Source organism: Poecilia reticulata, chromosome 16 (assembly GCF_904066995.2).
Source record: "Poecilia reticulata chromosome 16, P_reticulata-male-v2, whole genome shotgun sequence".
Lineage (NCBI taxonomy): Eukaryota > Metazoa > Chordata > Actinopteri > Cyprinodontiformes > Poeciliidae > Poecilia > Poecilia reticulata.
This window is the reverse complement of record NC_088845.1, coordinates 31,979,070-32,006,512: the sequence shown is the minus strand read 5'-3', so window position 1 is coordinate 32,006,512 and position 27,443 is coordinate 31,979,070. Positions and strand designations below refer to the sequence as shown.

General features: G+C 42.1%; 1 protein-coding gene across 7 annotated transcripts in view; it reads left to right on the top strand.

Moving 5' to 3' along the window:
- LOC103478802 (glutamate receptor, ionotropic, kainate 2) overlaps window positions 1-27,443 on the top strand; it is a 549,772-nt gene that overhangs the window by 377,634 nt on the left and 144,695 nt on the right. For all 7 annotated transcript variants that reach the window (XM_017309432.2, XM_081616747.1, XM_008432853.3 and 4 more), the window contains one exon: window positions 11,291-11,497. In XM_017309432.2, the coding sequence (XP_017164921.1) occupies window positions 11,291-11,497 (207 nt within the window). The remainder of the gene's footprint in view (window positions 1-11,290; window positions 11,498-27,443) is intronic.

Genomic DNA, 27,443 nt, shown 5'->3' with positions numbered 1-27,443 from the left:
AAGCAGTTAGTTTATCTGAACAAAGCAGTCCAAACATCTCCTTCCTGTTCAGGATGTGTAAGAGTGATCCGAAAACCGTGTGAAGCATATAGTCAAAGGGGGTGAAATGCTAATGTTTGTGCTAATGTTAGGCAGTTCACTATCCTGAGCAAAAAAACTGGTAAAAAAAAAGCTAAATATTATTGCACCGCCTATGGCGGTGCACTGACGTGAGAGGAATATGCAGGTTTTTATTTTGAAAGTTTCAGTAAGCTTAATTTTAATGACCACATTAATTCAATGTGTAACAGTGGTTTGGTTAAACCAGTCATGTAAGGCCCAAAAGACCAATTGCTTGATGTAAAAATGGTCAAGGATTTTATTTTGAAATGTTTAGTTAGCGTCATTTTAAATGGCCACACTAATCCCGTCTGTAAAAGTGATTTGGTAACACCAGTTTTTTAATCACCAATAGAGCAATTGCAGGATGTAAAAATGATCAAGGATTTTATTTTGAAAATTTTAAGCTTCATTGTAAATGGCCACACTAATCCAATGTGTTAACAGTGATTGTGTTAAACCAGCCCTCTGCTTTAACTGAATGTTTACCATAGTTAGAACTACTTAGATGGCCATGTGTTAGTATTCTGAATCAGCAGCTGTGGCCTGTGTTCTGTTGCTATGGTAATTAGGCCACAGGGTGCCAGCAGTGAAAGGGAAAAAAACATAAGAGGCCAATATTATTGCACTGATGTAAGAGGAATAGGCAGGCTTTTATTTTGAAAGTTTTAGTAACCTTTATTTTAATGACCATAATAATTAAATGTGTAACTGTGGTTCACTTAAACTAGTCCCATAAAGCCCAAAGGAGCAATTACCTGATGTGAAAAATGTCGAGGCTTTTATTTTGAAATTTTCAGTAAGCTTCATTTTTATTACACATTGGATTAATGGCCACATTAACGTGTAACGTGTAACAGTCCAGCTATATAATGCCCCAAACAGCAAGTAGTTCTAAATGCCAACTCAGCCCTAATTTGTGGTATCTGAGAGTTCCGCCATGTTGTAGTTCTGACCTTCAGTCATTGTAGTTCTAAAGAGCAGCTAAACTATCGTGTGAGTGAGACACAAAGAGAGAAACAGATTCTAACTGTTTGAAGCAGTTAGTTTTTCTGAACAAAACAGTCCAAACATCTCCTTCCTGTTCAGGGTCTGTAACAGCGATCCGAAAACCGTTTGAAGCATATAGTCAAGGGTGGAAAATTGCTAATGTTTGTGCTAGTGAACTGCCTTGCTGTGCAAGGCAATTCACTATCCTGAAAGACAAAAAAACAAACATAAAAGAGGCTAATATTATTGCACCACCTATGGTGGTGCACTGATGTAGGAGGAATAAGCAGGCTTTTATTTTGAAAGTTTTAGTAAGCTTTATTTTAATGACTATAATAATTAAATGTGTAACTGTGGTTCGTTTAAACTAGTCCCATAAAGCCCAAAGGAGCAATTACCTGATGTAAAAAAGGTCAAGGCTTTTATTTTGAAATTTTCAGTAAGCTTCATTTTAAATGGCCACCCTAATCCAGTCTGTAATATTGATTCGGTAACACCAGTTTTTTAATCACCAATAGAGCAATTGCAGGATGTAAAAATGATCAAGGCTTTTATTTTGAACATTTTATTAAGCATCATTCTAAATGGCCACACTAATCCAATGTTTAACAGTGGTTGTGTTAAACGACTTATATACTAGCCCTCTGCTTTAACTGAATGTTTGTGGTTTGAATCAGCAGCTGTGGCCTGTGTTCTGTTGCTATGGTAATTAGGCCACAGGGTGCCAGCTGTAAGAGAGACACACAGGGGGGAGACAATATCTGTTTGAGCCAGCCAGTTTCACTAAAAAAACCAGTCCGAACAACAATGCAGTAGTTTTTCTGAACAAAGCAGTCCGAACATCTCCTTCCTCTTCAAGATCTGTAAGAGTGATCCAAAAACTGTTTGAAGCATATAGTCAAGGGCGGTGAAATGCTAATGTTTGTGCTAATGTTTGTGCGCAGCAAGGCAGTTCACTATCCTGAGCGAAAAAAAAGGTAAAAAAATGCTAAATATTATTGCACCGCCTATGGCGGTGCACTGACGTGAGAGGAATATGCAGGTTTTTATTTTGAAAGGCTATTTGGCGTCTCCGATAGTCCTGTGATTTATATCTGTAGGTCATTCACAGTAATTGCACTGATGAGAGAAATATGGTGTCCGCTGAGGTCAGTAATTTTTCAAAAACCTATATAAAACACCGAGGAGGAGCGTCAGTTGGTCATGTCCCATCACTTTGCTTTGAAGCACCTGGACAGAAAACCGTAAGCCCTAGAGAAATTTCGAAAACATTTTACCGGAGCAGGCATTCTGTGCAATTTCCTGACCAACTTTCATACCAATAGCACAAGTTTTGCGGCCAAGAGAGCGATTTCAAAATTATTTTGGGGTCAAAATTCCACCCTGTTTCTCACTCTAAAAAAGCGGCAGTTGGTGTCTGTCATTAACTGACACCAGTGTACTCTGTAACCATACCACCCACACCTAGTTGTAAATATCCATGGAGAAAGAATAAAAGCTAGTCAGCAAATGTAAGAATATTAGGGTAGACTAGATCCTTTTCAACAAGCTATTTTTGTTAAAATATGATTAAAGACAACATCTAAAAAAATTATGTCTATTTTTTCAGAGATGCCTGTATCTGACACAAAATTATTTATTGAATGAAAATAATTGTAAATCTAAATCTGTGAGTCTGTGGGTAAATTTAGATTAATATGTATGATGAACATTTCCTTCTGAAGGCCAAACCTTGATGTCTATTTTTCTCTGTGTGGACTAGTACTGCTGGGGATTCTGGATGTCTTTAAAAGTCAGATGATGACCCTTAAAAACCAGTGATTGGTTTGACTTTCATCTGCCCCAACCTCTTCAAATCTTTGTATCTTTTTCTACTGGTATATTGTTGATGCATGTCTTGATGGTATCTCTGGGCTCGTGGGTTGGAACAAAACACCTCAGATAAAAAGATGAGAGTGCAAGGCTATGGCAAAATAGTGCGTTGTTACGCCAAAGGAAAGTGTAAATTTGCCATTCTTTAACAAAGTGCACAGACCATATACATATGTTACAGCCCTAAGAGATCCATTTCATTTCAGTTTTTCTCAGCTGCTTTAGTGCATTTCTCAAATCATTTTCAACATTTGCAAAATAGTAAATGCATTTCTCAAAAAAATTGTACAAACAATAAAACAGCACATATTACTTGCAAAAAAAGTTTCATTCTCAAAATCCTCACCACTTCTCTCAAAAATTGTAAATCGTAATGGTGGGGTATCAATGGCAAGAAACTGGACAAAATTCACATCCATGATTTTAGTGTAATGTGTTGGCAGACTATGACACTGTAATGCAGAAAGCAGAGCACAAAGAAAAAAACTAAAAGAGCTATAGGAACACAAGACAATCTCTTTAAGGAAAACTATACATTGTTAGACTTTCCATCTCCATGTTAAGAAAAATTTCTCTAGGTGGTTAAAGAATGAAGAGCAGGATGAGAGGAATCATGTCTGCATCCTGTTGTGGATGGCAAACCATATCCTGTTGATGGAGTGATGTTAAGTGGCATTATGTCCTCAGCCTCTTCTGACTATTCTTTTTTGCTCTCTGACTCCACTGTCACAGCCTCGCTCTTCATCCTCTTCTTCCTGGCTGTTGATGCCATCCAAATCCTTGTCCTTCTATTACGTTGTACTCTGGCTGTATACACTATGCTTGCCATTTGATAGTTCATGGGATGTACCTTTGAACTATTTCAGAAAACTGGTTGATCATTGGTTGATCTAATTCTTACTTTGAAGAAACTCAGGATTCACCTGGAATCAAGTTCAGGACAGACTTCTAAAAAACATTTGATGGGAACTTGACATTATGACAACCTGTTCAAACATTTTACATGTTACAAACTGCTTTTTTGATGTGCACAAGTGACAAAACTATTTGAAGATTGAACAAATAGTTTTGAGAATTCCAATTCTGTTCTCAGAAATGCACCAAAGCGAGTTAGAAAAACTGTACTAAGAAACTATTTTGTGAAACAAAGATGATTTAGTTTTTTGTGTTAATCTTTCATATTTTGGTGCTAATGAAGATTGTGTTTTTTTTTTAAAGTGATCATTGCCTTGGAACTCTCCCATATGTGGCATTCTTTCTGAGTCTCTGTAGGGATTTGCGTTTTTGTGTGTTTATTTAGGTTTCTGTGTTCTAGTCTCTGTGTTGTCCCCTTGATTAGTTACACCTGTTCCTTGTTTCCCCTGTGTATTTAACCCTTGTGCATGCGAGGACTGACGCAAACGTACGGGGACTGAGGCAAATGATACAAGTGATACGGGTGTGGAGTCGGTTGGACCCCATTTGTAAACACAAGGGTTAAACCCACCTGTGTTCCTTGTTCTTTGTTGTTTCTAAATAAATGAGGATGGCACTTTGTTTAGACATAATAATAAGTTCTAGTACTTGTCCCATTGACAGGCATAATGCAGACAATGCGCAAAAAGGAGTTTTTACAGGTGTGTTAGAGTAATGTTAATTTTATGTTTTGTTTTATGTCTGATTTTGTGAATGACGTCAACCTGCTAAGTGACTGCACTTAGCAGGAAATCAGACTAAAATCTGAAACATTTTCATGTAAATGTTCATTAATATGTAATGTTAAATTTAATATCAACAATTTTTTTTGTTCTTTAGTGTTTGTAGAAGTAAAAACAAAAGATGTTTGTACTGCACATACTTTTTACAGCAGATGTGTGGAGATGATCTTTTTACTTTATTATTTAAAGTGTGGTGTTTGATGAATGAACTTTTTAAAGTTATGCATCATCACAGATTTTCTTTTTGTGGAGAAAACAAATTACAGGTTTATACACTGGATTAAACAGAAATATTCTACAGCATAACTTTACCGATCTATGCTTAGTATCTATGCTCATATATACATTTCACAGAGTATACATGTGAAATACCAGAACAACTTTTTCTTTGTCTATATTTTTCCTTTTAAACCAATGGGGAGTCTTTTATTGTATACTGTATTCTTCTGGAGGGTTGGCTTTGTTCTTTCCTTCAGCCATCTCACTTGAAAAGTAATCAAAGTAAATGTCTTAGAACAACTTAAAGAAGCATCATTAGATTTGTTATTTTTTTATTTATTTTTTTGCTGAGAAACTAAATCTATTGTTTTAATTGGTTGGAGAAAAATGGACTTGTGAATTAGCTTTGTTTTACAGAGTTACTCAGCTTCTCCCTGACTGTTTAAGTAACGATGCACCATCGATTGTCAGCAGTCAGCCTCACTCCTAAAGACAATTGGGTGGGGTGTCTCTGAATTTATTTGTGTATTTAGGGTGAGTTGGGCAGCAGAACACTCTGCACATGGATATTCAGATCTTGTTTGCCTTCTGAAGACTAAACAATATTATGTCTTGGTCTACTGCTCTCACCACTGTGGAAGAAGAAGTACGCTGAGGGCAGATTAACATGAGGGGACTGCATCAGAAAGGGTTTACACACTTTTTTAGGGCCTGGACCTTTTAGGACATTAATACATGAACGTTCAAATTCAATGACATATAGGAAACATGAGTACTTGACTACAACACTGCTATGTGTCTCCTTGGTTGTGTGTCCTCCCCCACGCACCTTCTTTTCATCCCCTTTTTGTTGGATTTCTTTCAAAATAAAAGCCACTAGTGGCAAAAAAGTGAAGTTCATGCTGTGTTAGGACAGGAGACAGGATGTTTCCATCCTTGAAATTATGATGCATAGAATCACATATCTAAGTCTAAACTATGTTACAGAGAGTAAACATAATAAAAACATGCTTTATCTGTGGCATTTTTCATTAAAATGGCACATTACTGATCTATTAAAATTAAATACGATAGGTGCACTGTGTTAGCGACTAGGTAATACGTTCAGCAAGTACTTTTACTTTTAATACTTAAGTATTTTTAAAAGCCAGTACTTTTTTACTTTTGCTTAAGTACAAATGTTAATGTGGTACTTTTACTTTTACTAGAGTACATTTTTGTCTGTATTTGCACTTTTACTTAAGTACATTTTCAAGTACTTTCTCCACTGCAGTTCGCAATTAACGTTGACAACCCTTGACAAGTTTTGGATTTGAGAATACCGGAAACTTTTGGTCATCCGCTGCTACAGTCAGAGCAAGGGGGGGGGGTTAAATGTAATGAAGAATGGGGGGAGTTTCGAAGAAGAACTAGAGAAGTTGGGGGGGTAGACAGGGGGGGCTAGCGTATCCTTAGAAGGGGGAATAGCGGGGGTTGAGAGAGGAATGAAGGAGAGACGTTGAGGGAGGGGGCTAGCATATCGTTAGAGTGCGGGGGAGGGGGGTAGCGTATAGTTAGAAGGGCTGGGGGTCAAATGAGAGATTGTAAGGGGGTCTAGTGTACCGTTGAGTGCTGAGAGGGGGGGGTGGGGGACAGACCGTGTATTTCAAGAAGGGGGCGGAGGTCTGACTGTACGCTTATACCCCCCACCCCCAAGATATGCTATTTTATTTATATAATTATAAGTAATTTACGCTATCAGTAATGTTGCATCTACAAGAGGATTCCTCTGGGCATTATATTTCATTAGAGCCTCATTGATGACTGTATGTTGAGATACATGCACACGTGCACACACACAAGCCCACTTTTTCACTATTCTCTTTACTTCACTAGGAAACTGCGAGAAAGCAGGTGTTCATACAACTTTTGACGGGAACCTTTTCTGTTCCCGTGGGCAAACTCCACCCACACTGAGTGGATACTGAGCAGAAATTGGGGAAAACATAAATACTCTCTTCATGACTTGATCTTAATTTGTTTTGTTTTTTTTTTACAAAAGATCAATTTCAAGGAAATTATTGTTTTTTTGTTTGGAGATTTTTTTCAGTGGACATAAAAAAATTTTAATTCCATTTTTTATGTCCAAATGAGTAAATGAGTAATTTGTCATCATTGATCCTTTATTTGTGAGAAATAAAAAGCATTCTTGCACAAATGTTGATTTAAATGGTTAGTATTGGAGTTGATAATCAGATACCAAAATGTTTTGGAGGAATTTTTGGTTTCTGACACTATTGCATGATTAAACACTCCCTGGGTCAAATTGATCGACGAACATTGTTGCTGTACCTCAGAAACGAACATAACAGTAGGGTTAAGACAATTATGGGGAAAAAAAACCTATTTAATGATGTCTGATTCTGCGACAGACTGGCGACCTGTCCAGGGTGACCCCGCCTCTTGCCCGAAACGTTAGCTGGAGATAGGCACCAGCAACCCTCCCGACCCCACTAAGGGACAAGGGTGTAAGAAAATGGATGGATGGATGGACGGATGTCTGATTTTGAAAATAGAAATAAGAAATACAATTGAAAAGGATGAGTACTTATTCTTCCATCCTTCTTGACTGTGGTCCTACTGCACACAGTATTGGGAAGGCCACAGTAAACTACTTGTGGAGATTTGAAATGATTCGAAGCAGTATTGTTATCACCATGGAGACAAGTAAAAGGGAAAAAGACTGCTTTTACCTTGGACTGATGGTGCAATGATTTGAAAAAGAAAGACATTTATGTGAAGTATGAACATGCTGCTGCTGCTGATGTGAAATGTCTTTACATTTAATCTCTTAGTGGTTTTGACTGGATCTGCTTAAATAAAACAAAGATACTTGTTCATTCACAATTAAATTCACCATCCATGAGAGGGGCCAAAGGGGTCGGGTGCAGTGTGGGATGGGTGGCGGCTAAGAGAGGGGACCCTGGCGGTCTGATCCTCGGCTGCAGAAGCTGGCTCTTGGAACGTGGAATGTCACCTCTCTGGTGGGGAAGGAGCCGGAGCTGGTATGCGAGGCTGAGAGGTTCCGGCTAGAAATAGTCGGTCTCACCTCAATGCATGGCTCTGGTTCTGGAACCAGTCTCCTTGAGAGGGGCTGGACATACTTCCACTCTGGAGTTGCCCACAGTGAGAGGCGCCGGACAGGAGTGGGCATACTTGTTGTTCCCCATCTCGGCGCCTGTACGTTTGGGTTTACCCCGGTGAACAAGACAGTAGCCTCCCTCCGCCTACGGGTGGGGGGACGGGTTCTGACTGTTGTTTGTGCTTATAGGCCGAACGGCAGTTCAGATTACCTACCCTTCTTGGAGTCCTTAGAGGGGGTACTGGAGAGTGCCCCTCCTGGGGACTCCCTTGATCTACTGGGGGACTTCAACGCTCATGTGGGCAATGACAGTGAGACCTGGAGGGGCGTGGTTGGGAGGAACGGCCCACCCAATCTGAACTCGGCCGTAGTTTGATGATTGACTCTGTCATCAGATCTGCGGCGGCATGTCTTGGACACTCGGGTGAAGAGAGGTGCGGAGCTGTCCACTGACCACTACCTGATGGTGAGTTGGCTCTGTTGGTGGGGGAAGATGCCGATCAGACCTGGCAGGCCCAAACGTGTACTCAGGGCCTGCTGGGAATGTCTGGCGGAGTCCCCTGTGAGGCGGAGCTTTAACTCCTATCTCCGGCAGAACTTCGAACACGTTCCGGGGGAGGTTGGGGACATTGAGTCTGAGTGGACCATGTTCCGTGCCTCCATTGTTGAGGCAGCTTATCGGATCTGTGGCCGCAAGATTGTCGGTGCCTGCCGCGGCAGCAACCCTCAAACCCGTTGGTGGACACCTTCGGTGAGGGATACTGTCAGGCTGAAGGAGTCCTATCGGGCTTTTGTGGCCTGTGGGACTCCAGAAGCAGCTGATGGGTATTGGCAGGCAAAGCGGCATGCGGCTCGGGTGGTTAATGAGGCAAAAACTCGGGCGTGGGAGGAGTTTGGAGAGGCCATGGAGAAAAACTTCCGTACGGCTTTGAGGCGATTCTGGTCCACCATCCGGCATTTCAGGAGGGGGAAGCAGTGCAGTACCAACACTGTTTATAGTGGGGATGATGTGCTGCTGACCTCGACGCGGGACGTTGTGGGCCGGTGGGCGGAATACTTCGAAAACCTCCTCAATCCCGCCAGCATGCCTTCCATTGAGGAAGCTGAGCCTGGGGACTCTGAGTCGGGCCCTCCAATCTCTGGGGAGAAGGTCGCCGAGGTGGTTAAAAAGATCCTCGGTGGCAGGCCCCCGGGGGTGGATGAGATCCGCCTGGAGTTTCTTAAAGCTCTGGATGGTGTAGAGTTGTGTTTGCTCACGCGAATCTGCAGTATCGCATGGACATCGGGGGAAGTTCCTCTGGATTGGCAGACTATGGTGGTGGTCCCCCTGTTCAAAAGTGGGGACCAGAGAGTGTGTTCCAATTACAGGGGGATCACACTCTTAGGCTTCCCTGGTAAGGTCTATTCAGGGCTCCAAGAGAGGAGGGTCCGTCGGATAGTCGAACCTCGTATTCAGGAAGAGCAGTGTGGTTTTCTTCCTGGTCGTGGGACACTGGACCAGCTCTACACCCTCAGCAGGGTCCTGGAGGGTGCATGGGAGTTCGCCCAACTGGTCTACATGTGTTTTGTGGATTTGGAGAAGGCGTTCGAACGTGTCCCTCAGGGAGCCCTGTGGGGGGGTCCTCCGGTAGTATGGGGTACCGGGCCCTTTGATACGGGCTGTCAGGTCCCTTTATGACCAGTGTCAGAGTCTGGTCCAAATTATCGGCACTAAGTCGGGCTCGTTTCCAGTGAGCGTTGGACTCGTCTAAGGCTGCCCTTTGTCACCGATTCTGTTCATTACTTTCATGGACAGAATTTCTATGTGCAGCCGGGCTGTTGAGGGGATCCATTTTGGTGGCCTTAGGATCACATCTCTGCTTTTTGCGGATGATGTGGTTCTATTGGCTTCATCAGGTCACCATCAGGTCATGATCTGCAGCTCTCGTTGGAGCGGTTCGCGGCCGAGTGTGAAGCGGCCAGGTTGAGGCTCAGTGCCTCCAAATCCGAGGCCATGGTTTTGAACCGGAAAAGGGTAGAGTGCCTTCTCCAGGTCAGGGGGGTCGTCTTGCCTCAAGTATAGGAGTTTAAGTATCTGGGGATGTTGTTCACAAAAAAGGGAAAAAGGGAGCGGAAGATCGACAGGCGGATTGGCGCAGCATCTGCCGTGAAGCGGGCGTTGTACCGGTTCGTCGTGGTGAAGAGAGAGCTGAGTCAAAACACAAAGCTCTCAATTTACCAGTCGATCTACGTTCCCACCCTATCTATGGTCATGAGCTTTGGGTCATGACCGAAAGAACGAGGTCCTGGATACAAGCGGCCGAAATGGGTTTCGTCCGCAGGTTGGCTGGGCTCTCCCTTGGAGATAGGGTGAGAAGCTCGGTCCTCCGGGAGGGACTCAGAGTAGAGCCGCTGCTCCTCCATGTCGAGAGGAGCCAGTTGAGGCTCGGGCATCTGATCAGGATGCCTCCTGGACGCCTCCCTGGAGAGGTGTTCCGGGCACGTCCCACTGGGAGGAGGCCTCGGGGAAGACCCAGGACACGCTGCAGGGAATATGTCTCTCGGCTGGCCTGGGAACGCCTTGGGATTCCTCCGGAGGAGCTGGAAGAAGTGGCTGGGGAGAGGGAAGTCTGGGCCTCCCTTCTGAAGCTGCTGCCCCCGCGACACGACCCCGGATAAGCGGAAGAAAATAGATGGATGGATGAAATATACTAAAGTATACTTTTTTTTCACCTGGGGGCATATTTTGTGATTTATGTCTCAGAGAGACAAGGGGGTCTAAGGCTAACAAAGACAGATGTAAAGTGGAGAGAAGGCTTGTGGAGGGACACGGAGTGGAGGAACTGTTCAATAGAGGTAGAGAGGAAACGGTATAAAAAAAAGACATTAACAATCTTGGCAGCTGTTCATGTGAACAAAGAGAATGTACCAGCTTCTGCTCTGTGTTTTTGTATCCATCTATCAACATATCTTATTGACAAGGAATGTCGTCTCCAGAAAGCTGGGCCTGGGACCAAAGCTAGTCTTATGTGTCTGAGAGGACCAAAGTCATTGATATGGAGAGATTATCTGTTATTATGGCCATGTCTCACTTTGCACCCATCCTACATCAATAACAGGAGTTTCTTCTGCCAAGCACATGTACACAGCAGTATCACACTTGCTTCACTGGCCAAGCCAGTGTTTTTTTTTTTACTTTGCACTGCTTAAAAAGTCAATTTCCCTTGTTGAAGAACTTTCAGACAGGCCTTAACAGTGTCTAAAAGATACCAAGTGTTTCAGGGACTAATCTTTTCACTATTTGCCCTGACAGGAGGAGCCATATGTGATGTTCAAGAAATCTGACACCCCACTTTATGGAAACGACCGTTTTGAAGGCTACTGCATTGACCTACTGAGAGAGCTGGCAAACATCCTGGGCTTTACATATGAGATTCGCCTGGTGGAAGATGGAAAATATGGTGCACAGGATGAGAATACGGGCCAGTGGAATGGCATTGTTAAAGAGCTGATGGACCACGTAAGTACTATCTTTGCAAAGACAATTCCAAAGTGCTGAGACAATATGATGCTGCCAACCTCATACTTCCTATTTGGAAAGATGTTCTCGGGCTTGGAAGCTCCCCCCACCAAAAATAGACATTAAGGACAAATAGTCCATTTTCAGTTTTACATAACTCAGTGTTTGTCCCCGAGTGAATTCTAAATTGCAAATCTGGGGCCTCATGCATAAACCGACGTGCGCACAAAAAATGTGCGGTCTCATATTTTACGCACCTGCCCGCCTCCACATTTGGTCCGGCCCCCTGAACAATACCGGAGAGCATTTAGATTTTTTTTCATATACCGTATTTTCCGGACTATAAGCCGCTACTTTTTTCCTAAGCTTTGAACCTTGAGGCTTTTATGTGGATTTTTTTTCAACCACCAGGGGGCTCTTTAGCAGAAAGTGAGTCATTGGAAGTCAAAATTGGAAATCAAAGAAGAAAGCGTCCATTAAAACGGAATTAGGTTTTAATAGGGAATTGAAATTTAAGAATGTTGTTGATCAGTTAAATAGCATTGAGGGGAAAAAGAAGGTGTTTTTTTTTTTTAATAATACTGGAATCATGAGAATTTGAGGTATAGATATTAGGATCCAATAGAAGGCAGTAGTGCAACAATAATGGATGCAAGCTGCTGTTGAAATCTAAAGAAGAAGAAGAAAGTGCCCATTTTCATTTAGCACATGCTAGTAGCAACACGAAGGATCAGCACTTTTACTGTTACAGTTACCGTTCGGAAACTACCGTAATCAGTTCAGTTAAATCTAAACTTGGCAACTTTTTATTTTTCAACCCTAATAAATGTGATATTCAATTGACCTGTTATGACTCAAATTTTGGGTGTCCGCAGCCCCTCTGCTGCTGCTGCATCGTTGTGGAAAACCTAGAGCGTCAGATATCTGTGGCTTGTAGTCCGGAAAATATGGTATTTATTTCATAAATAGTGTTATTTCCTGGATTTTTTCTGCGAAGAACCCAGAGAGGGTTATTTGATTGTGCTTTCTGGAAAACAATAAATTTTTACATTTGGGCACTCCTGCAATTTTCACACTTTTTCTGTTACAATCTGACTCCGGCCCCCGACCAGAGAAGGGAAAAGTTAAGTGGCCCTCACAGGAAAAAGTTTGGGGACCACTGCTTTAGAGTAAACGTCCACATTCCCCACTCAGAGGACTCTCTGACGCGGTCTTTAAATCCTGGCTGAACGTTTTGCTGTTCAAACAGGCATTTACATGATCTATTTTTTTTTATTTTTTTATTTGGACTTTTTTTTTCTTTAAAACATATTTTTATTTTTGTGAGGTGACATTATGTGCCCTTGAAGCACATTTTAAATAAAGTATATAGTTATTATTATAAATATTTATACTATTACAAACAAGGACTTGCCATGGTTATTGCTTCACGTGGTGGCAGAATTCCAGGTATTCATACTAATTTGTATTAATATGTATTTGTGGGTGGCGACAGGGCGGACCAGCAGCTGTGCTCCATTTCCTGCAAATTAGGATTTATAAAGGAAAGGTGCGCCGCCACGTGCGTGCGCACGGCTTTATACATCCGATGTTTTTTGTGCGCCGCACTTTTCCAAATTTTCCGTACTTCATGTTTTAGTTTGAAAACTGCGCATTCTTTTATGCATGACGTGTTTTTCCTGTCTTAGTGGCCTTTAAGACTTTGTCAGTACAGGACACATTTCTCATACAGTTGTACAATTTGCAGCAAAATGCGTTCTTCTCTGGATGCAAAACTTTCTTTCTCCTGAATAGTATCATTCAGGAGGGTCAGGGCCATGCAGAGACAGTGGTCTCTTTCTAACCTAAAGGGGCAGGTGCTCAAAATAATAAAAAGGGCACATCTAACCGCATTCTAGGACAGAATATTATCAAAACCACACAGCTTTCAGAGTTTAATAAACAATGATAAATTACAAAATTGTGAGATATACAATCAAAGCTAAGCAAAATCTCTATATAAAGCATACGACTGTAAGATATTTTATTAGTAATTTCTTTCTGCAGGTCTATTTTGTTATAGGAAAGTATTGCAATATTCTAACCTGCAATTTAGCAAGATATTCTGACTACCAGGAAAAAAAATATTGTCCAATGACCATTTTTTTAAATTCTACAATCTTTGTAAGGTAATTAGAATACTGAAAACATTATTTTTGGAGAAAAATTATTATTTTTGAAATATGATGCCTCCACTACAGTGGACATCGGAACCCAATACATTTGAAATTGAACCTTGATAGCAACCAGTTTGTCCCAAAGAAATTATCCAAACATCAACGTAAGAATGAACTTCACATTGACAAAACTGAGCACTGTTGCCTAGCAAACCCTCTCACATGTACTATCAAACTAGAATGCAACAGAAGTTAACTTAAAATCCCAGTTTCTGATTAGACCCCAGGCAGAAGAAGGCGGGTTTTCACGGACAGAAAAATAGCTGAGCGGCAGCGACTCACAGAGGCAACTAATATCTTAAATAACATTGTTAATGCTCCTACAGTAGTATCAGCATTATCAGAAGTGTTAGATAGAAGCCGACAGCCAGCATCAGAACCCCCATCTATCATTGCGGTAAAGGTTCATACATAGATTTTGGACAGGCGATGTGCCCCCTATTGCATAAGCAATACTTTAGAATGACTATCATTAACGATACAGTGAAGAAGCTTTATACTTATCTTGCTTTGCTAACAAAGTCGTTAGCTAGCAGCTAGCTAATAGCACAACAACAACAACAGCCTAATTTAGTCTGTATGATAAAAATACTGAATTGATAGATCAGTTTTTCCTCACCTGGCTGTCTCCTCCTGCTCAGTAGTTCTTCAGAGAAAGGCAGACGCAGAGGCCTGTCAGTGTCTGTTCTATTTCATTACCTCTCTGCTTAAACCGCGACTCCGTGCTGAAGCAGAAACAATATGTTCAACGTTTTCCGTCATCTGACAAGCAGCAAGACTACTCCACTTTATTCACCAAAAACTTTTATTTTTAATTCACCAAAAACTGTTCTGTAATCTGGAATGTTCGCTACGTTGAGCTCCAGTTAGCCGCTTTATCTCACTGTGCGAGAGGCAATTGCATCATGGGCAAAACGTCAAAAGTGACCGGCTTATTATGTTGTACAAAAAAAATAATAATAATAATAATTTTAGTACATGTTATTATGTGTCAGAAGAGAGTTTAGAAAATAATAATACCAACAAAAAAAAAAAGAAAAATTTGACCAAAAAGGCACTTGGGGGCAAGGAGCAAAAGGGGCAGGTGCTCAAGCACCCTTATCCCCCCCCCTCTGCACGTGCCTGAGGAGGGTGTTGTACTATCATAGTTATTGGTGAAGGTGGCACCTTAGGGCAAAGATGTCAAATACATTTTTAAATTGGACCACATCAATACAAATAAATAGTTTAACTTATAAAATAATATTTAAGCACACAACTGTGATTCTATTTTTGTGGCCCTCTGAGATTTAGAGGGCTCCAGAAATAGGTATGCCTAAAGTTTGACACATGCCTTAAAATTTTATCTAGAAATGAGCCAGACGTCTATGCTTGGTTATAATTACTACACAGTTGTCTGTCTGTTACCTAAACTAAAGACAGTTTCCCATTCTGTTACTCAAGAAAATAGTTTGTTTAAGATGGAACTTATATTATTTCCACATATGTAGTTACCTCAGAAATTTTCAATTAACACTACAAAACCACAACATCATCATCTGGGGCCTCATGCATAAAAGAATGTGCAGTTTTCACACTAAAACTTGGAGTATGGAAAAATGTAGAAAAGTGCGGCGCACAAAAAAAATCCGGATACATAAAGCCGTGCGCATGTGGCCACGCACCTTTCCTTTATAAATCCTAATTTGTGGGAAATAGAGCACAGCTGCTGGTCCACCCTGTCGCCTCCCTTAAATACATTTGTAAATTAGTATGAATACCTGGAAGTCTGCCACCACGTGAAGCAATAACCATGGCAACGACCTTGTTTGTAGCAGTATAAGTATTTTATAATAATAATAATTATATATTTTATGTAAAATGTGTTTTCAGGGCACAAGGTCACCTCACAAAAGCAAATATTATCAAAATTAAATAAATAAATAAAAAGATCGTGCAAATGCTGGTTAGAACAGTAGAACCTCCAGCTGGGATTTAAAGACATACAGCGTGTCAGAGAGTCCTTTGATTGGGAATGTGGACGTTTATTCTAAATAGTAGAATCATGTGCAGAAGTTGTATATTTACAGAATAAAGATGATTTCTGCCCATAAAGGCGAATTCATAAAGCGGGTGGCTCAATTGAAGGATGACTGCAGCTGGACCGGTACCGGTACCACACGGCTGCTTTAAGTTTTGCTCAGAGATCCAGGATGATCAGTCCAGGCAATCTAGCTGCTACTAAAACATTATCAATATTTCCCAGCAGATCAATATGATCTCTGATGAATCACTCCCTCTCAATCCTTCCATTGGCATTGTTCTCCATCAGAACCAAAACGCTCCACAATTACGTTGTGCCGTGTAATTGTGGTGCTACTTACGTACATGTGATTGCATACAGACCTTGATCACCATAAAATAATCAAACCTGTTGATTATTTTTAATCAGTGGGTTTGAGTTAATCTGCTGATCGAACCCTGTTTTCTTTTTTTAGTGAGAATGAGATGACCCAGCAGATGCATTTCATGCGCTCAGCACCCCTAATTATGAGTCATTCTTAGTTGTAGATTTGGTTAATTTGTGTAAGTAATTTAAACATACATATGAATATTTAACACCTGTTTAACACATCTTGAGTAGAGCTGTGCTAATTGATTGGCTGATTTCCGTGAAAATGTGTGTGATCGGTGAGCGCCGATCACTGTCTCTTGTTGCCAATCAATGGCACAATGTCGTGTGGAACTTTACCATTGTGACAGAAAAATATCTCGGAGGTGCAGGGCATCAAAATGCATCAATACAATGAATTTAACATGACATTTAGAAAAGAAGCATTGACGGAGTACAGTGATTTATCGAGGCTAACTGCAGGTAAAAGACATCTGGAGCGATCAGACAGCAGGTATAGCAGCGCACAACTACCAACACTCACCCGGATGAGCATGATGGTCAGAAATTAAATACCTAGCTATATAACCTGAAAAACAATTAAAATCATCGGGCTAGCGGTGAAAGCTGCTGGGTTCTGCTCTCTCTGTTGGACTGCAGCCACGTAATTCTGAGACGTTCATATTTCACGTTCAACCTCCACCAGACAGTGGACTCTCACATTAAACATTTACTTAAAATTGCAGCATGTAACAAACAAAAAAACCAAACAAACAAGAAAAAAACTTTTTACATGTGTATTAAGACTTTTGCTGTCCCAACATAAGACAGATAAGCTCTGAAAAAATATCAAGCTCCTCTGCCCCCTCCCTGTTCTCTGCAGAATTACACCACTGGGTCAGAAACAACCAATCACAAACGAGCAGAAAACGTAATGTTATGCATATAACTACTGTTCCCTGAAGGAGAGGAACGAGGTACAACACATAGAGTATGGGATATCATGCCCCCGTGTGGCCTAACTGAAGACACCTTTAATCACGCCTTTAGGCAAATGACGTGTGATGACGGGTGACAGGCCTCGCCTGCATATAAATACACCCCCATCACAGTCATTATTCAGTTCGATGGCCGCTCTTCACTGAGCCAAGCTGAAACAGCGGGGCAGAAAAAGGTGTTGTACCTCGTTCCTCTCCTTCAGGGAACAGTAGTTATATGCATAACATTACGTTCCCTTTCAGTCGATTCACTCGGTACAACACATAGAGTATGGGACATACATACACACCCCGCGGAGCTGCCATCAATCCTGAGACAAATGCACTGAGTTAGTTTGAAACCTCCAACCCAGCAGAAAGAACAGAGTGAGCCACAGAAGGGGCTGTCACATCCAGACGATAAAATCAAACAAAAGTGTGCTGTCAAAGCCAGCTGGCTGCAGCGCAGATGTTACTCACAGGGACCCCTCTGAAAAGAGCCCAGGATGCCTCTACACCCCTGGTTGAATGTGCTCTCACACCATGAGGTAAAGGGAGGCCCTTGCTGTTGTAAGCAAGAGAAATAGCCTGCACGACCCAATGAGAGAGTCTCTATCTGGACAGAGCCTTTCCTCTAGCTGGATTGGCAAAACACACCAACAGTTGATCACACAGTCGCACATTCTGAGTGCCATTGATGTAAAGACGCAGTGCACGCACTGGGCACAGCAAATGCAGCCTTCCTTGTTTTTCAGAAGCTGAAAACTGAACACAAGAGGGGTGCACTGAAAGTGCATGCAGGTCCCAAACCCGTTTTGTAGTTGCCAAAGCAAGAAGCAGAGCTGTCTTGTATGATAGAAATTTCAAATCAACCAACTCAAGGGGCTCAAATGGAGTGCTACAAACAGCATCCAAGATCACAGTGAGATTCCAGGAAGGAACGCTAGATTTTATCCCTGGTCCCAGTCTACGGACCCCTTTTAAGAAATGCACAGCCAGGGGATGAGCACGTGGTGTCCCTTCATCAAGGCCAGCATGACAAGCAGAGATGGAAGCCAAGTAAACTTTTATTGTGGAGAAAGACAGACCTTTATCCACCAGCTCCTATAGGAATGTCAAAACATCCACAATGGAGCACTGGAAGGGGGAAATGTTTTTGCTGTGACACCACTATTCAAAAACTCGCCATTTATATGCATATAAACCCCTCGTGGAAGCTGCTCTGGAACTCTGAATGGTTGCAACCACATCTAAAGAAAGGCCTCTAGCTAACAAGCTGGACCTCTCAGCAGGTAGGCATGCAGCATCCACAATTTTGGGTGTGGATGAAATACTTCCCCTCCTGCCTGGGAGAGGAGATCCAGGCGGGCGGGGAGTTTCCAAGGCTCCGCTACTAGCAAGTTGATTATTTCTGCATACCATGACTTTGCTGGCCATCGAGGGGCCACCAAAATCAAAGATAGGCCCCATCTGCGTAGTACTGGCAGAATCATTTCCACTGGGGGAAATGCATACAGAAGCACACTGGGCCATGGTTGAGCCAGGGCATCCACTCCCAGTGGAGCGCTGTGATCCGTTATGGAAAAGAATAGGCAACAGTGGGTGTTGGCTTTGATGGCAAAGAGATCCACTGAAGCTTTGCTGAACCGTTGCCAAATCTGTACCACCACAGATGGATGCAGTCTCCACTCCCTCACCAGTGGGTCTCTGCTGGATAGTAGATCCACCCCCAAATTCAGGTGCCCAGGAATATGAGTTGCTCTGACAGACAGAAAATGAATGATGCACCACTGCAATAGTTTGTGAGACAATTTCAGCAAGGGAAGTGAATGAGTGTCCCCTTGTCTGTTTATGTAGGACACCACAGTGGTGTTGTCTGTCCTTATCAGAACATGCTGGTTCATCAGAACCCTGCAAAAATGACTCAGAGCCAGCAGGACTGCCCGCAACTCCAGGTAGTTAATGTGGAGCTTTGATTGGGTTAATGTCCAGACCCCCCTCACCGCTACGCCATCGCATATTGCCCCCCACCCCTTCAGAGAGGCATCTATGGACAACACTTTGCGAAAGGACACCCTGCCGCTTGGAGACCCACGGTACAGCAGTCCGAGCTCCCTCCACGGGTGAAGGGCTGACATGCAAGCAGCAGTTATCGTAAGCCTTCTGTGCAGGTGCCGTGACGTGCACAGCCGGTGAGAGCGTGTCCAGCGCTGCATCGGACGCATTTTTAACAGTCCGAGCAGCACCACTGCGATCATGGAGGCCATCATTCCCATCAGCTGTAAGACAGTCCGGAAGCGCAGTTTGCACCCCAACTGAAACTGAGCAAAGCACCGATGAAACGCGGTCACACGGTGCTCTGAGAGACGAGCTCGAGCTGACAGGGAGCATATTTCCAGCCCCAGGAATGAGAACTGTTCACTCAGGTTCAGTGAACTTTTCTGAAGGTTTACCGAGAATCCCAGGGCTTGAATGTGGGACAGCACCTGTGGCAGCTGTTCTGCAGCTTGCTCTCTGGAACTGGCTATTAAAGCCCAGTCGTCCAGATAAGCTAGAATGCGAATCCCCTTTTCTCTGAGAGGGGCTAGCACTGCCTCCTCAATTTTCGTAAATGTGTGAGGGGCGAGCGACAGGCCGAAGGGTAAGACCAGGTACTCGTATGCTATTCCCTCGAAAGCAAACCTCAGAAAACGCCTGTGTTCTGGATGTATTGCTACGTGAAAGTAAGCGTCCGTCAGATCGATTGTTGCAAACCCGGGCTGATGGCGTTCAAAAGTTGTCTCAGCGTCAACATTTTGAATTTGTACTTGCGAAGGTGCATGTTTAACACTCTTAAATCCAGAATGGGACGTAGCCCACCTCCCTTCTTTGGAACAACAATATAGTGGCTGTACCAACCTCTGTTTGCTTCTGAAGTGGGAACCACATGCACTGCTTCTTTTGTCAACAACGTGTTTATTTCATCTCTCAGAACTTTCCCTGCTTCGGACCCTACAGTTGTGTTTATAACTGATTGGAACCGAGCGGGTCTTATCCAGAACTGCAACTGGTAACCCGTAGCAACGGTCCTTTTCATTCATGGGAAAAGTGCGCATGCACGCCAAAGAGGTACATGTGCAGCCAGACAGTTGACCTGAGGAGGTGAGGAGGTGCTGCCCTCTGCTGGAACGGAGAGGAGCAGCACCATTTGATTGTTGTGCACGTTTGGCACACAGTGTTTTGATTTTTATATTTTGGCAAGGGAATTGCACTCTTTATTGAAACACGTGGAACAGTTACACAAACATTCCGAACATTTTCTCTCGTTTTTTGAGAAACATTTAACCCACTTAAACCTGGGGCGAAAGATGCAACCAGTGTGTGCGTTGGGGTGTTGTGCTTGGGAGACTTTGTTAGAACAACTCAGCGCCTTTTGGGGCTGGAATCCTGAACAGAACAAACAAGATGTCTTTTGCGCATAAACGAATGAGCAGAAATCAGGTCTCCCTGCTTCTGATGCCTCTCTTCTGTCACGCCGTCTCACGTCGTTAGGATGACTGAGGCTTTTTCTTTCGAAACGTCAAATCTCGTTGAAAACCCAGAGAAGGGCCTTTGCTCCAAGCCGACTGGCGGTGAGTATGCTTTTTTGACGGCCGTGAAATTGTAGTGTTGAGAACTGCAGGTGGTGCTGCTCTCTTTGGTGGCGCCAGTGCCGTCACCGGCTTGCGTGCGCTCATGCTGGGCCTGGACCTAGCGTCACGTCTAGGAATGATGCAACAAAGCGCTTCAGTTTGCTTTTTCTTAAGCTCGAACTTCGCTTGGATTGCATCAAGGGATTGTCCAAAAAGCCCACCCGTAGACACCGGCTCGTCCAAGTATATAGCCCTGTCCCTATCGGGGATGTCAGAAAGCGTTAGCCATAGGTGTCTCTGAGCAACCACTGTGGAAGCCTTCCCTCTCCCCAGTGAGAGCGCCGCACAGCGGGATGTGCGAAGAATATGGTCCGCAGTGATTATGATCTCATTTAAGAGGGTGGGTCAGATGGCTATCAGGAGGCATCTGAGCTCCTAGCTCGGATAAGCACATAGCTTGATAAGTTTGAAGCATGGTGGTCGAGCTCAGGGCGTGAGCAGTGGCTGCTTGAGCACGATAGGTCTTCTCCAACTGGGATGCAGAAAACCTGCATTGTTTTGAGGGCAGGGTGGCAGAGCCGCCCACACCCTGGTTGTATGATGGCGCCAGGTAAGCTGCCAAGGATGCCTCCATTGGTGGTAAATTAACCAGACCCGCTTTGTTGGCACCCTCCAGGTCCACATACTGCCCGTAGCCAGGCACTATAACATGCATGGACAACGGTTTGTTCCAGGACGATGTTAGCTCCGAGACAAAATCTGGGAACATGGGCAGGCGGTTTTTAACCGCAGCCGTCTCCGTCGGAAGGTAGAATCCAGTGAAACGGGACACCTTCTGAGAAGGAGGGGTTGGCCACTCGACGTCTAACTTATTAGCTGCACGCCAGCAAAAGGAAAGGAACGATGCATCGTCCTGACCCACAGGAGAGGCAGCGGACGGACACTGGCCCGCGGAAAAGTCGTCGTCATCGTCTTCCGAAAGACTGTGACCTTCCAGGCCGATGTCTAGCACATCATCATCACCCTGAGCCTCGAGATGATAGTGAGATGGCACTGCGTTCTGCACCGTTTTGGGTAACCCGTCCACATATTCCAGCTGGAAGCGGGGGCTGCCCAGCTACAAGTGGAAGCCTTGGCCCCTCCGTCCTTGTCGGACTCGGACGAAACCGAATTCATAGATTCGGAGAGCATGGGGTCTTGTTGTGACACGGTAGCCTCCCCCAGCACTTTCTGCACAAACTTGACCTGCCGTTTAAGCGTGGAGCGCCGAAGCTGGCTACAAAAAGCACAAGCGTCCGGCTCCGACAACGCTCTTCTGGCATGGACAATTCAGGGGCATGCTTCGTGTTGGTCTTTTTCGTGAAGCGTGAAGCCGCACTCCTGAGGACAGGGGCGAACGGAAGACTTCTGCTTTGCCATTTTTTGCTTCATGCACATCCAGAACCACAAAACCAAAGAAAATAAAAATAGATAAATGAGAAAATACAACTAGCGCTCAGCGGGCAGACACGCTAACCAGCAGGCAGCAGTAGCTAACACCAACAGGAGCAGTTAAGCTAGTTTTGAAAAAGAAAAACGAGCGATGCTAGCGAGCAGCAGCTAGAAAGCATGGGTTGGAAATTAGGTGTTCTCAGCGAGGTGAAGAGCGTAAGAACTGAATAATGACTGTGATGGGGGTGTATTTATATGCAGGTATTTATATGCAGGCGGGGCCTGCCGCCCGTCATCACACGTCATTTGCCTAAGGGCGTGATTAAATGTGTCTTCAGTTAGGCCACGCGGGGGCGTGATATCCCATACTCTATGTGTTGTACCGAGTGAATCGACTGAAACGGAACAGCTGGCCATGCTCTCAGGAAGTTTTGAAATTTCAACACTCAGATGTTAGTATATCTTAGAAAAGAAACCATATTGAATATGGTATTGTTTTTTCTTATGTCTGTATATTCTGACCTTCCTTATAATATTCATATATTTGTTTTACTTCTTTTTTATATACCAAGAGAAAAGGTTAGACACGTTACTGACTTATAATTGAATGTTTAGTTGTAAGTCATAAAGAATGAGAAGTCCAAAGTAGGGTTAAGCTAAATAAAACAATTCACCAAAAAAAGAAAACGGGGAAGTAAAGATGGCTCAGATAGAAAGTACAATTTTCCAACAACAGCATAGAAGTTCATGAGTTGTTTCCCCCACAGAGCTTATTAAAGAACAAACACAAGAGCACACAGTCTGCTCACAGTGTTGATCATTGCAGCAAAGTCCCAGTTAGAATCAATTATATGGACAGAAAAATAGCAGGCGCTGCATGGCCAATAGGCAATATCTGACCTCATTAGATGCTGTACCTGCGAGGGGTCAAGTGGCCCTTAACACCTCCACAGTTGTCTTCTGTTCTTGATCAGTGTAGCAATTGTCCATTGTGACAGATAGTCTTGTTTTTACATGGGTGAAGGACCCAGTCCACTGTGAGGTGTTGCACCCAGTGCGTTTGCCCCGCTTCTTACTCTTGACTTAGACAGATGGTGATTGCAGCAGACAAGGTCTCAGTAGAGTTGAGAGAAGTGGACGCAGAGAAGACAGATCAGGCTCAGAAGGACTGCTGAACTGCACTGAATAAGCTTCAAGGATTACATCCAAAAACAATTTTACAAATAGTCTTTAATCTGTGATGTGTGAAGTTTAACAAACACATTGTGATTTAGTTATGTTGTTCCAATTCTTAAGAGTTACGATTTGAATCATAAATGCTTTTTATCAGCCACATTTAACATATAGCCTCTTTCAGAGCATGCAGCTTAGTCAGTTCATCCTTTAGTGATGAAAAACAACCTTCATGAGACAAAAACAATATATATTTGAGGGATGAGCCCCTTCACCTTGTGAATGATTAGCGTCTGGAATCATAATCCAGAATGAGATTTATTAATTGTCAACAGGACAACACAGGCTGTTTTAAATCAAAAATGCTTACAGTACAATATTTTCTGAGTGAAGCAATATATAACTACAAAATGCTTCTCTGCACTCATGAGCCATTTTGTTAGAGACAACTATGTGTGTTAACACAAGTGCTGTATCACAACTCTGCAACTCCTCAATCTATTTCGACATCTGGAAGCAATGAAGGATTACTGAAGAAGGATGTATTAAGAATTTACCAAAGGAAAATAAAATGTTGTTGACACATATCTACATTTCTTCAGACTTGTCATAGATGTGTAGCAGTCAGTGTCAGTGTTTCTGAAGAACCTCTGACTGAAGACATGGCCTTATGTGACAGTGTCATGAAGAGGATGCTCAGTGTTGTTCCTAATGTACTTCATATTTGTAATGCCTTCAGAAGTTCTAAAGCAGTTCCAAGAACAGAACCACTTGTCTGTATCTTTTACTACTTTGGATCTTATGTTGCTACCCCACCAAATGATCGTGGAAGAGAATGCACTTTGCAGCATACTGAAGGATCTTCAGATGAGCTACCAGATGATTGAAACACTGGAAGTGTAGCAGAGTGATACATGACTATAATCACAATAACACATTGAGGTGTTTTGTCTGTAACTCCGCAACACCTGAGAGTAGTATGTATATGATTTCCAAAGCAGCAATTGTGAACTCCACTGGTTGATAATATGGACAAAAACTTACTGCTAACAGCCTAATATCTGAGCTGCAGAGAAGACTGTAGCATGTCCTGGATGACACCCTCTGTTGTCAACAAGTACTGTTCATCCATGTACTTTGCTTAAGCCAACCCTCTTTAAATGTCTATCTGCTTGTATAGTTAGATGCACATGCAAACAGATGTTAACGTCAGAGATTTGACTCTGCTGACTTCTCTCAATGAAACACATAACAATATGTTCCTGATAATCTGGCTGCTTCATTGTTATGGTTTGAATTCATCAAAATTGTTTGATGAATAGGCAAAATCTCAAATTTTGCCTACTATGATCAATGGAAGAGATGGTTTTAACTCCCTCCCTTCTATCCTCTGAGCTTCTGCTTTGCATCCACAATAGCTTTTTTCAACTCATCTGGGACTTGTGATTGTAGCTTAGATCTTATTTAAACATCACAGATATTATTAATCTGCCTTAAGATATAAAAAAAACACCTTATTATGCATCATAACAATAATGGTCTAAAAGTAAAAAAAAGTATTAGCAAAAATTCTTCCACCTGCAGAGTATTTAAGATAGGATTGAATAAACATCCAACAAAATAGTTTTAGTTGGTTAAGGAGACATAAAGAAGAATGTAACAGAGCTACTCCAGCATGCTGCCAACCCAGGCATCACAATTCCATATAAATATTTTTCATAGAATCCGGAAAAAAGTTGAATGACTGAATGTTGTTGATGCCAGACACAGGCTATTCTGAAAATATCAAACTTTTCCTCTTCTACAATAGGAAAAGATAAAATATCTATGGAGTAGCAATTGCATTTGAATAACCTGGTTATATATATATATATATATATATATATATATATATATATATATATATATATATATATATATATATATATATATATAGTGAGGATAAAAAGTATTCATTTTCCTCCTCAAATAAGTATTTGAACACCCTGTGACTTTGCACGTTCTCCCGCTTTGAAATCATGGAATCATGTATAGCTTGAGCTAATACCTGAATATTGTTGTTGATCATGTTCATCCTTGATGACCACATTGTAATCTTCTGATTACAGCAGGATAATGGACCATTTCACAAAGTTCAAACATGTCGGAGTGGTTACTTGGAATGTTAATGAGTTGTGCTATAATTGGAATTATTGCATCATGCAGTTATGAATGCAAAAGAGACTTCAACCCAGCACTAGCAATGTGTGTCTAATAAAGTAGTTAGCTGGATTATATGAAATATAAGTGTGAACTAATAATAAATGAATGACTATCTCCATTTTGTAAATATTTACAGCTACATCTTTGTATTAATATCAGAATTTGTTTACCAGTAGAATTTTACGGTTAAAGAGGGTATATCATGCTCTTAAATCCTTCCTTTACACATGTAAATTATTTTTATATCTAAAGATTTATGGTCTATATAAAGCAGAACTGTAATCAATTGACCTTCCATAGTTTCCCCTTTATAGTCAGTAAAGATAGTTTTGATTATTTGGGCGTCTGTGTAACATGACTACAATTGCTTGTTTAACAAAAATTTCACAAAGGCACTGAAGAAGGCTAGATTGGATATGGAGAAGTGATCAAAACTCCCTCTGTCTCTTGTAGGAAGAATAAACTCAGATATAAGAACCTTGGCATAATTGTCAACTTAACTGTTTCAAACCAGATATACCAGTCTTTATTCCTAAGAAGTTCTTCAAAGAATTAAACAAACATATGCATCTCCTGTGCAATGCAATGTTCAGTTCACCCCATCCTTGATAGACCCATCTTTTCAGAAGTGGCATGGGAGAGGCATAACTTGCATAAAGGATCTTTTTGAAAGAGGCCGATTTATTTCTTTTGAACAGCTAAAAAGGGACTTTGGTGTCCCTCAGACTGACTTCTTCAGGTATCTCCAAGTACGTAGTTACTTGAAAGCTAATTTCTCATTAACGCTGCCTCGAACAACATGGATTGGTGAATGTTTGGATATGAATCCGACTGATGAGGGTTTAATATCAGCTATATATTGCAAAATTCAGAACGCTGCCTCCCTATCACTTAGACATCTGAAAGAATCATGGGAAGAATAGTTAGGGGAACTATTTACTGATACTGCCTGGCAGGCTGCAATCTCGAGAATCCACTCCTCTTCAATTTGCATTAGACATAACCTGCTGCAGTTTAAGGTGCTGCATAGATTATACTTGTCCACTAATAAATCTAGAACAGTGTTCCTCAACCTTTTTCGGCCCAGCGCTCCCCTAGCCTTTATCCAGGTCCCTCACCGCCCAACATGCCAGTTTAAACTTTGAACTGTTTGCAAAACGACTGAGCTCTGCAACATTAAAACATGGATAGAACTGTAACTACATTAATCATAACTCTTCTTCTCTTCAGTGTTTGTCAGTTTCTGGTGGTGCAGCTCTGTGCTGCGTTCAGGAGAATGGGACATCAGAGTATCATCCATAAAATTTCAACCACATGGCATTTATTGTGCAAACCAGAGCTTTCAGTGGAAAAACTAAAGTTCCAGATCCTTTTAATGCCATACAAATATGAGACAGAAACATGGATTATATCTTTATATAGACCTGTCTACTGATTAATAGTTTTACTGGACAGACATTACAAAGAACAAATCTGGTTCTTAATCAAATCCTAATGAGTCAAATTGAAAGTGTCATGGAGTCATCAGCCTCATGACATTAACACTGACATGAAAAATAATATTAAAGAAATAAATATATCAAATCTAATTAAAAACATAAATAAGTGATAAGTTATTTACTGTTATGGTCTGTAAGATATATTTATTCTCAGTATTAGATGTGGTCTCAACAAACCCATGGCACTTAAATAATATTATTTGACCTTTCATGTAGAAATACTGTCTGTTTATCCTTGCCATACCGTCCTCTGTATTAATTATTGCTCGAAAGGTCTTGCCATACCAGTTTATTCCTCTGTATTTACTTTAGTTTCTTAGTTTATTCTTGCATTTTGTTCTTCATTCATTTCCATTTAGTTTCCTTTGATTAGTATGATCATCTCTTGGTTTATTGCTATGTCCACTTTAGTTTATTTCCTGTTGCTACATTTATTTTATCATTTATTGACGCTATTCACCATCAG